Source organism: Hemicordylus capensis, chromosome 7 (assembly GCF_027244095.1).
Source record: "Hemicordylus capensis ecotype Gifberg chromosome 7, rHemCap1.1.pri, whole genome shotgun sequence".
NCBI classification, from domain to species: domain Eukaryota; kingdom Metazoa; phylum Chordata; class Lepidosauria; order Squamata; family Cordylidae; genus Hemicordylus; species Hemicordylus capensis.
The window spans coordinates 32723478-32734842 of NC_069663.1; the positions used below are offsets into that span (position 1 = coordinate 32723478).

At 49.7% G+C, this 11365-nt stretch overlaps 1 protein-coding gene across 3 annotated transcripts; it reads right to left on the bottom strand.

Annotated features, from left to right (window-relative positions):
• Positions 1-2354: 2354 nt before the first annotated feature.
• LOC128333033 (ferritin heavy chain A-like) lies at positions 2355-5251 on the bottom strand. Of its 3 annotated transcripts, none has more exons than XM_053268032.1 (4): positions 4942-5251; positions 4217-4363; positions 3608-3730; positions 2355-2563 (listed from the first exon to the last, which is right to left on the bottom strand). In XM_053268032.1, the coding sequence occupies exons 1-4, from the start codon at positions 5044-5046 to the stop codon at positions 2408-2410; spliced, it is 531 nt and encodes a 176-aa protein (XP_053124007.1). In that variant the 5' UTR covers positions 5047-5251; the 3' UTR covers positions 2355-2407. The 3 variants fall into 3 exon arrangements, with proteins under 3 accessions (XP_053124007.1, XP_053124008.1, XP_053124009.1); XM_053268033.1 differs by having other exon boundaries at positions 5145-5250; XM_053268034.1 differs by lacking the exon at positions 4942-5251 and adding an exon at positions 4647-4772.
• Between the last annotated feature and the right edge of the window lie 6114 nt (positions 5252-11365).

Genomic DNA, 11365 nt, shown 5'->3' on the forward strand with positions numbered 1-11365 from the left:
TGGCCCCTCCATGAAGGGCCAGTCAGTGCCTGAAGAGAGCTACTGTGAACTGTGTTAATTTCCGTATGCATAGTTTGCTGGCATATCCTTGGCCATGTTGTACCCTATCTCTCTCTTTACCCTGGTACGAACCCAAAGTGTGTGTGATGAGATGACAGTACATTACAAAGCACTTCTGTCTTGTAAGGGGGTAGGGCGCCCTAACAGAAGTGCCCTGCACAGGGTAGGGCTCTGTCTTGATCTCTGTATGTACAATGTCACCTTTCAAGTACTCGACAGTGATGTGAGGTCACTGGTGCACAATGAGGGATATGCCCCCTTCCCGTCTATTAAATAGCAGCCTGGTTCTCATGATCAAAGTGCCACTGAAAGTTAGGCAGAGGAGGTACACAAACTTTGTTTCTTGACCATCTGTGGTGCGAAAATCCCAATTGGACAATTGTATGCGAGGCACAATCATAGCTCAGTGTGCACAAGCGACCGCTCTTCTGCCCTAGATCAGATCTGACATCACTAATGTCAGCTGCCTGTTCCAACCAGCTACGACTGACTCTTCGCACTCAATCACTTCCCAGTCCCCCACCTGACATTTTCATCACCCAGACAATTGAGTTTCAGGAATCTGTGCACCCCCCTCTTCCTTCCAACTTTCGGCAGTACTTTGCTCACGAGAACGAGCCCATTGACTGTTTCTGAGTTCAAAAGATTCTGTTTTTTATTTAAAATAACTCAATTTTTAATCATAAATAAAATTAAGATTGCAAAATGTGTTATGTTCATACTTGTGTGTAAATGGAAGGGACAATAGTCTGTTTATTGGTTTGTTAAATTCTTCACCTGCTTTTGCTTTTGCATGCTAAAGGCAGTTGACAAGGTCAAAAATTCATAAAAAAACATTATTCTAAAGCTGTTGCTTTCTCCCCTTGAATTCTTGAAAGAAACAACAAAGACAGAGGTGAATGGTAGCGACAGGGCCCCTCTCAAAAGGTGCAGCCTTAGGCAATGCAGGATAGCCATCCAAGTCTGAGAGAGACTTGATGAATCAATGCCCACCTGGGTCACCCTAAAGAGGCCAGGAAGGACTTGAATGAGATAATTCTTCCAACCGACAAAAAACCCAGCCCCTGGTGATTTGCTCCCACCCACCCCAGTAAACCTGTTTGACCCTAGGTGGTTAAGACTTGCTCTGAACTGCTTCTTTGCTGTGATCTCAAAAGCAGGTGTTGACACCCAGTCATCGAAAAACAAGAACAAAAGTCAATGCCGCTAGAAGCAGAAGAGTCCTTGGTCTGCCAATGACCAAGTTCAGCGACTTCTAGGAGAGTGCCTTAGCATACAAAGGCAGCCTCACATAGGGTGTATTACAGTAATCAAGTCTGGAGGTTACCAGCATAGGCTCTATTGTTCTGAGGTGGTTTATCTCAAGAAATGGACGCAGCCTATGTATCAGCCAAAGCGGATAGAAAGAGCCTCTGGCCACTGCCTCGACCTGAGACACCAGGAGAGGTTTGGATCCAGAAGCATTCCTGGACTGCATACCTGTTCCTTCTGGTGGGGTGTAACCCCAACAATGGTGGGCAAATCGAACTCTCCTGATTTCCAGTCCTGCACAATACAGTAAGTACCTTCATCTTATTTGGATTCAGTCTCAGTTTGTTATCCCTCGTCAAGCTCATCACTGCCTCCAAGCAGGCATTTAGGAACATTAAATAGATTTGGTATCATCATCCATTATATGCATAAATATAATTCATATAAATTTCCATGTTCATTACAATCTCAGGATTAAATATATTAATATATCTACTTAGGATTCTTTTGTGTTTGCCCCTACTCCTAGTGAATCCTATCTTTCAAGGTTCTTGTTGTCTTAGCAGGAGCCTGACATGCAAAAATAGAATAAGTGAAGATTTTTGCATCAATTAATTTTTGTTCTCTATTTCTAATTTTCTCCATATGGGAGAAAGTTTCACTGGCTAAATTTCTGTTCATCAAGCTGCTGTTAAAGGCAACAAAACTGGCAACACGAGAAGCAGGGATTCAGACTCAAGACCGTAATTGCACCCATGTCTTGAGTATGTTACCACCTTTTTTATCCAAGTGGCCCAGTCTCCAAAACATTTGAGTACTCAGAAATTTGGATAAATGAGATAAGGATCACAGAGTGCAATAGTTTACACCCAAGTAACGGCACAGAATTGCAGCCTTCGTTTTTAAAACTGAGCCAGTGGGGTGTTCAATAGTAATTCTCTCTCAGCAGGGAATCCTGGGAATTGTAGTTCTGTGGGAGGGGCTAGGGGTTTCCAAAAGAGAATCCTTGGAACACCCACCAAAGATGAACACAGACACACACGTCTAAGAAGTTCAGTGGTCTACTGCATGGCCTACATAAAGAATTGCTGCCGGTTCAGCTGCTGTTCCCCAAGGTGAGCTTGTCAAAGAGGTGCTCTCCCATGCCGTCCTGGGGCACTCCCAAACGCTTCAGGTTGGCAATGTGGTCTCCCAGCTTCTTGATGGTCTCCACTTCTTCCGTCAAAAATCGAGACTTGAGGAAGTGACACAGCTGCACCAAGAAGGCAAGCAGGGGAAGAGTGAGCCATGGCTCCAGGCTTACCCTCCCCAGATGGTCCCAGCTTCGGTCCCCAGAGGTTGGACTACAACTCCCATCATTCCCAGCCATTGTGGCCGGGGATAACTGACCCACAGTTGGGACCCCCTGTGCTAATTCACAGCAGCTCATCGGAATTCTTCTGAAGGCTGCAGGACGTGCCTGGCAGGAAAATCATGCCAATGACTGGAGGGGACAAAGCTCAGTCCAGAAGAGATGCTTCGTGTGCAGGAGGCCCCAGCCCCAGCCCCCCTCCCATCTCTAGGTGAGCAATTGGGGCTTGTAGAGTTGGGAAAGGCCTCTCACTGCCTGAAACGGAAGAGCTGCTGCCAGTTGGAACAGGCGGCATTGCTCTTCACGGGCGATGCTTCCTTCTCAAGGGATCGACTCACCCAGCACAGAGGAGCCAACTGGGCTGCGGTGCGGCATCCAAAGGAGCGCTTTGGTTCCATCCTTGTCGCCCCCCTTCCAGAGGCTCCAGCAGTCTCTCTTTTGCTGAATCTGCCCCTGGTGGATGGCTGCCTCGATCTTATCCCTGTCTGGGCCTCTTGGCAGGATGCTCTGTTCAGTTTTTCTTCCCGTGTGTTGCTGCAATTGCCACGCTTCAGGATTTGGCCCCCTCCCCAGAGCCTCTAGAGATTCATTCTGCAAGTGGGTGGGTGGATTTGCCCAGTCTGTAGTCAGCTCATGGCCCCCCAACTTTGTGCACACGGGCGTCTTTTTAGAGGGCCCCTGACTTCACACCTGCCTTAGGCCTCATAAATGCTCTGGGTGGCCCTGCTTAGTCATCTGACATCTTTCTGACGTGCTCCCCACTCGTGGGACGCTGGTAGTCAGAACTGTAGGCCCTGCCTCCCAGACCTCTTGGCCGAGCCCCCTAAACACTGGCAGGCTGCCACCTGTGAAATGCTGGAGTGTCTCTCCTCCATTCTGCGCGCGCGCACACACACACACATCTGCCCAGCTTTTCATTTTGCTGCTCAAACCCAAGTTACCCACATGCGAGTCCTCCTTCTCGGTAGCCAGTCGGTGGAGGTCCAGGAGGGCTTGGTTCACCTTCTCCTCTAGCCGCAGGGCGCTCTGGAAGGCTCCCAGGCTGTTCTGCCACTCCTGGTCCGGCTTCTGTGTAGGAGAAGCGAAGGCAGGTTATTGGGGTGCTGGTGGGGCAGCAGGATGCCCCCCACTGCCTCGCCTGCCACCTCCCATCACTGGAGGCGCTCTCCGCCAAGCGGTGGCACAGCAAACAGCCTCCTCGCCCCCACACACCCTCCTCCACCTGCATCCTGACCAGCTAGGCTAGTAATGCAAAGGGGGAGGAAACGGGAAGAGTCCTATACAACTTTACAGTTGTGCATGCACAAGATTAAGGGAAAGAACGAGCAAGAGGGGAAGGAGGAGGGTGTGCATGCAGGTATGGGCAGCCCGAAGCACACAGAGGTCCTGGGATGCCACTGCCTCTGTGCTCATCTGGCCAGTGAACTCTGAAGCTGCCTCAGTACACTTCCCCCAAAGCTGCAGGCACCCTTGGGATTTGGGCACCCACAGCAGCGATCTAGCTTGCCTCTCTGCTTGCACCAGCTCTGTGTTAGCTTATCGCAAATGGGTCACCTTGATGTCCTGAAGGATGATGTGTCCCCCTCGCTGGTTTTGGTAGCTCAGGAACTCCTCCGCATACCCTCTCTTTTTGAGGGACTCCTCGTTCAGGAATGCAGCCGTGTGGTCGAGGGCAACATCGTCCCGTTCAAAATAGTAGGCCTGGGGTCCAGGATGGAGAGCAAGCAGAACGGGCCAGTCAACAGGAGTTCCTGTACGGCAGTTTGGCGACGGTACTTTGAAGCAGTTTTACATAAAGCTACAGAGTGATTCTCTCAAGTTTCTGAGAAGATGGGAATGAGTGTGGCGTTCCATTATTTTCTGAGGACATTCAGCTGGGCTTCACATTTGCCAGTGTCAGCATTTTCTGGCATTTCCCACAGGCAGCCTAAAATCTTAAGACTCGTCAATAGATGTCAGGGGTCCCAAAACGTTTAATATTTACCATAATGTGTCTACAGTTCTAAGCCAGGCTGTTGCATTAAAGAATAGTTCCACTTCTAAGCTTTGGTATGACCTGATCTTTGACAGGGGACCATAGACCGAACCAGAAATGCATCATGGTCTGGGGTTCCCCTGAAAAGACAAGACAATGCTGATTTTGTATCAGTTGCATTGTTTGCTTTCAGGTCCAGTTTAAAGTGCTGGTATTCACCTTGAAAGCCCTTAATGTAGGAGTTCCCAACCTTGGATCCCCAGGTGTGCCTCAGACTGCCGTAGCTTAAAAAATAAGCACTTGCCATGGACAGATAGACGTAACTGGCAGACAGCTCCAGGTTCACCAGACGGTTCACAGCAGCCTCACACTCGGGGTGGTAGTTCTGGCACACCTGGGAAGCCATCATGAGGCAAGGCTCAACCTGCCGCTGGCAAGAGGCTTCCAGTGAAATCCAGAACTCTGCCAACTCTCTGCAGCCAGAACTGACCCGCAGAACTGACCCACCATTGCTGGCCCTTCACTCCCCTTCCAAGCAGTCAAGACACAGGTCACTCATAGGCAGGAGCCATTCAATGGAAAGGATGAATGAATGCCCTCTGGTGGCACTAGAAGTTTTTATAGGTTTTCCACAGGTGAGGGCATGGTTCTGCAATGTGGCATAAAGGTTGCCATGGAACCTGGGAAGGTAGACTGCTGCCAGGGAAACAAGGCAGCTTGAGTCCAGGGAAACTAGGCTAGACTAGAACCCTTCCCCCTGACATGCTAGCTTTCTATGTACAGGGAGGTTTTGCTTGTTTGCACTGAGGAGCACCCACCATGGGAGCTCTCTGTGGAAGCCAGACATCATATAGTCCGAAAGCAGGCTTCCAATTGCCTCACTTTCATGAGCCAGCTATGTGATGCAGCTACTAAAAAAGCTACTGCAATCCTAAGCTGCATATTAGCAGAGGCTTAGTGCCCAGATCATGAGAAATGGCATTTCTACTCTATTCTGGACTGGCCAGACCTTCCTTGGATCCAGTTCTGGGCACTTCATTTTACAAAGGACATTGTCAGGACCCAGCCAGACCTAGACCCCAAAGAAGCCTCCACAGATGAAGAAGAGTTTCTGATCCCTTCAGGAGCCTGACCCTGCAATGACTTCAGTCTTGGAGGAACTGCCAGGGTTGAGATCTCCATGAAATCCAGCAACCCCAACCTGGGCCCCATACTTCAGGCCCTTCCCAATTACCCTGGAACATTAAAGCAATGGTGGCATCAGATCCAGGCAGGGCTGGCCATAAATGATGGCCCCCTCCCTGCTGAGAAGTGTGGTGCCCCAGCTTTCACTTGAGCCGTGCAGGCTGCTCATCCACGAGATCAAATGACCAGCCCATGTGGATGACCTGCAAATAGCCTACCCTGGCTTGAGGATCCAGTGGGGGAGAGTTTCCAGTCTCTCATCGGGCAAAGCTCTTAATACTTCAGAGGTGAAAAGATGCTGCTGTTAATTTGGAAATCCAGGCCCGAGACCTTGTTGGCAATGAATGCCGAGGCAAGCAGTTCATATTCAAGGGAGGGAGTGCAGCTCATGAGACCAGCTGCTAAATGGGGGCTGAGGTGCAATGAGCAAAGAAGGTGTGGAGGGGGGTGGGGGGGCAGGATGTGCAGGTCCTTTGGGGGCCACGGTGCAGGATTGCACCTTGCCTTCTTGCACCACTGTGCAGTGCAAGAGGGAGAGAAAGAGGAATTGGCAGGGCTAGATTCTGGCACCATTTAGGTGCCCGCCCCTGCGCCAGAACGGCCTAAGTCTGCCTAGTGGACTGTCCAGCCCTGGATCCAGGCCAAGGTCCAGAACCGGCGGAGTGCCTGTCTGGCTGCACGAAGGCTTCCTCGTTCCACTCAGGGAGTGGAGGAAGCAGGTGCAGGGGCCGAATGCCACGGATCACGGCCAAGCTAACTCTGGGAAGGGGAGGCGCAGGAGCCTTCTGCTCCTCTATCGGCCCATCGCATTCGCCCAAGACCCTGGCCGGGACACCAGCTCAGCCTGAGCGGTGTGCCAGAGGCCTGCGCCTTTCAGCTGCTGCTCTAGGCTCCAGTCATCTTGCTCACGGCCTTGCCTCCCGCTGCTCTAGCTCTGGCAATTGTCCTGGTCGCTGACCCAGCACTTCTGCCTAAGAGAAGCAGGTTTGGCTGGTGGGGCACACTTTTGAACCGCCCACTGTCACCAGCCTTCCCCCAGGTGTGCCAGAGCAGGCCGAGGCTCCTCTGTCCTGCTGATGGTGGGTATTGTACTCCAAGGACATCTGGGGCCCAAGGCTGGGAATCCATGGGCTGGGTGTCTGTCTTTGGTGGCCGCAGGCACAGACACTGCCCAAGGCTATTTCTGGTTCCTTGGCAGAACATAAAGAACTCGGACCTTTCTGAGTAAGACCCCCCATTAACTCCCATCACTCTTTGCTTGCGGGGGGGGGGGCATGTTATAAGAACAAAAGAACAGCCCAGCTGGATCAGGCCTATCTAGTCCAGCATCCTGTTTCCCACAGTGGTCTGCAGATGCCTCTGGGAAGCACACAGGCAAGAGATGAAAGCATACCCTCTCTCCTGCTGTTGCTCCCCTGCAAATGGTATTCAGAGGCAACTTGCCTCATAGGCTGGCCTATAGCCCTTAGATGTGTATCCACTGATAGTCCATGAATTTGTCCAAGCCCCTTTTAAAGCCATCCAAGCTGGTGGCCATCACCACATCCCATGGCAGAAAATTCCATAGATTATTTATGGAAAAAGTACTTCCTTTTATTGGTTCTAAATTTCTTGACCTTCAGTTTCCTGAGATGACCCCTGGTCCTAGTGTTGTGAGAGAGGGAACATTTTTTATCTCTATCCACCCTCTCCACCCCATGCATAATTTTATACGCCTCAATCATGTCTCCCCTTAGTTGCCTCTTTTCCATACTAATCAGCCCCAGATGCTGTAGCCTAGCCACATCAGGAAGGTGCTCCAGGCCCCAATTGTGTGTGTGTGTGTGTGTGAGAGAGAGAGATTGATTGATTAATTAATTAATTAATTGCCATTTCTAGAGATGGCCAGAGACCTCAGCCCATTGATTCCCTTGCCAGCACATTGGAGGAGATGGTATAGGGGGAAATTGTTTGAAACATCTTTCTTTTTAGTATGCGGCGGGGGGGGGGGCAGCTCGCCGTTCTCCTGCTTTATTTAGTTCTCCTTTGACACAGACAGTCAGACACAAATAAGCAGCTGACTTGTTAAAGGTCTGTACCAACTGGTCATTTCTCCAGAAAACTGATTTTAGATTATCTAATAAGGAACCCAAGATAACCAAGTTGCTGCTTTCCTTATGGCTTTATCCAAAAGTCAATTTTTCTTAATTAGATGCATCTGATGTAATTGACCATATAAACTGCAATTGACTGCATCACTGCTGCTTGACCTTTTCTAGTTTTATTTCTGCATACTTTAATTCATGGTATAATGGCCCACGAAAATAACAAACTGAAACTGGAGTGATTTCATTGTGGCCTTGGAGCCAAACCAAATGTGAGGGAGAGGGAGAGGGAGAGGAGTCACAGCATCCTCAAGGAGCGCTTGTCCTTAAATAGAAAGCAGTGGAGTCTGTATGTGTGCTGTGATCAGGAGTGGAGGAAAACCAGGATTACTGTACCCCTTTCCTTCCAGCCATTTTCCTGCTCAAAATCACACACACTGCTGGCCTTTTTATCTGCAGAGGAATAGAAACAGGTTTGTATCTCCCTTCCCCTCAGGTAGAAAAATGGGCAAGAGATGCCTTAGTGCAGTTGTTCTCAAACTTGGGTCCCCGGATGTTGCTGGTCTACACAACTCCCACCTTCCCCAGCCACAATAGCCTTTGGCCAAGTTCCCTCCCTGGCAGCATCTCCAGACAGGGCTGGGAGAGACTCCTGCCTGTAATCTTGGAGAAGCCGCTGCCAGTTTGGGTAGACAATACTAAGCTAGGTGAACCAAGGGTCTGACTCAGTAAAAGGCAGCTTCCTATGTTCCTATGCTGGTCTATAACTCCCATCATGACCCGTTACAACCACATTGCGGTTGTAGTCCAACATCATTTGGGGACCCCTCTCAGGCTGGAATCAAAATGGCTACAATTTCTTTCTGGTGGCCCTGGAGGAGAAAGTCCATCCTTCAACATCTTGACCTTGTAGGTGTTGTATTGTAATCGTCTTTCCTCTGTTAAGTATAATCAAGTTGTCATAAATTACTCAGTGAAAGGTGAACAAAAAGAACAGTAACTTCTTATAGGGAGGAGTGGAATGTCTGACTCCGCTGAAGCAACGGATTTGGTATTAAAATGTGTATGTTCGTTTTACTTTTGTTTGTCTGGAAAGTTGGTTCGGGGCATATAAAAATGATGGATGATTGCTCTCCATGGCTGGGAAAGAGGAAACTGCCAGCTCTTTCAGCCTGGCTGCAAACCTAGCCTTGTAGGTTTAGAACTACTGAGCCAAAAAATCCTCAAACTTTTGGACTCCACTCCCCCTCAATGTAGCATAACTTCTGTTCCCGCCCGCACACACCATCTGTTCTGCAGGTGAGCACACAGAGATCCTCATTCACTGTCCTACGCACACAACTTACAACAATCCGTAGGTTGGCTTACTGTTCCAACACGGATGTTGGAACAGGATCTCTCTGCCCTCCTGAAACCACACACAGGGAAACATCATCAGGTTGATGCATCTGATGAAGTAGGCCCTGCTCCGCAGAAGGTTCATGTTCTAAATCTGTTAGATCAGGGCTTCTCAAATTTGGGCCCCCAGATGATGTTGGACTTCAACTGACATCATCCCCCAGGCACAAAGTCTATTGTGGCTGGCTGGGGATTATGGGAGTTGAAGTCCAACAACATCTGGGGACTCAAGTGTGAGAAGCCCTGTGATAGACCAAGGGCGGCCAACCTGAGGCTCTCCAGCTGTTGCTGAGGATGATGGGAGTTGTAGTTCAACAGCCGAAGGCCCCAGGTTGCACCCCCACCCTGTGTTAAGATTTGGAGGTGCCATAGGACTCTTGGAAGCAGTTCTTCCTAAGTTCCCTCCTTTCCAAATGAAACAAGGTTGATAGGAAAATTAACTCCCACAAAGAGGAGAGCTGGTCTTGTGGTAGCAAGCATGAATTGTCCCCTTTGCTAAGCAGCATCACACCCTGGTTTGCATTTGAATGGGAGACAGTGTGTGTGAGCACTGTAAAATATTACCCCTAGGGGATGGGGCTGATCTGAGAAGAAGAGTATCTGCAGACTTGCATGAAGAAGGTTCCAGGTTCCCTCCTTGGCATCTCTAGATAGGGCCGAAACTCCTGCCTGAAACCTTGGAGAAGCCGCTGCCAATCTGTGCAGACAATACTGAGCTAGGTGGACCAAGGGTCTGACTCAATATATGGCAGCCTCCTATGTTTCTCCTTCCAAGCAGCCATGGAATGCATTGGATTTCTGAATGGCCAATGGCCAGATATTCCATGCATTCCTATGGCCCTTTGGAAGGAAGGAACCAGAGCTTTTCAGGGGGCATTCCCTGTCCATTTTAGTACTTTCCTTAGAGCATCTGCTTTTCATGCAGAAAGTTGCAAGTTCGCTCCCTGGCAGCATCTCCAAGATAGGGCCGAGAGAGACTCCTGCTGGCAACCTTGGAGAAGCCGCTGCCAGTCTGTGGAGACAATACTGAGCTAGGTGGACCAAGGGTCTGACTCAGTATAAGGCAGCTTCCTGTGTTCCAAAATATAATATGGAGCCATGAATGCCCTCTGCGGGGGGGGGGGGAAGGAAGTCAACATACCAGTCCTTGGCTGGTGACTATACAAAGCTGCCCTTTAGGTCAGCATTGTCTACACTGCCTGGCAGCAGCTCTCCAGCATTTCAGGCTCAGGGGTCTTTCCCAGCTGTACCTGGAAATGCTGCCAGAGACTGAACTGGCAGGTGCCCCATCTCTATGCTGTAGCTTCCTTTACTAGAAGGAAGATCCGACTTCCTGCTACCCCACACGCACGGCTGGGGCACCCGTGGCTCAGTGCCATAAACGTGGTTCTAGTCACCATTGTGTGTCTCACTTCTCCATACTACCTGTAACGATCAGGTAGTAACAGCCTTTTCTTTCCCCTAAAGAGTGAACCAGAAGTGAAGCCTGTCTTGACTGACAGGCAGTGACTTGTAGGGATCAGCCACTCAGCACACAGTGGGTGGGACTTTGAGGGCCATGAGGCAAGAAGAGAAACCTGTCTTGTTCAGAAGCAGCTAGGTGGGAGATGAGAGAGGATGGGCAGAAGGCTTAGTGCCCAGCATTGGAGTTTTGCTGCCTCATGGTCAACAGCTACCCTGGAGAATTCTCTCATGGAAGTACATGGGCAGATCCTTGAGAGACAGGATTTCAGGAAGCTTGAATTCTCTCCTAGAGTGTGGGGTGAATTCGAGGGGGAAGGAAGCCAGAGTTTTTGGCTTCTGAAAGGTTTAGCTAGGGAACAGTTAGTTAGTTAGCTCGTGTTACTTTCTTATTTTACTTGGGTGTGCTTTGCAAATCCTTACAACTCGTCTATTGTGTTCTGTCAGTTACATAACAAGCTAAGGAATGCTGAACCTGTGCCCACTTATCCATCCAGCACACTGCAAAAGTCTCTGTAACATATAAAGGTTTCCTATATCCCTGCTCCTTGCAACTGGGGGGGGGGGATTTTTGAATTATCCTTGCAACTGGGTAACCAT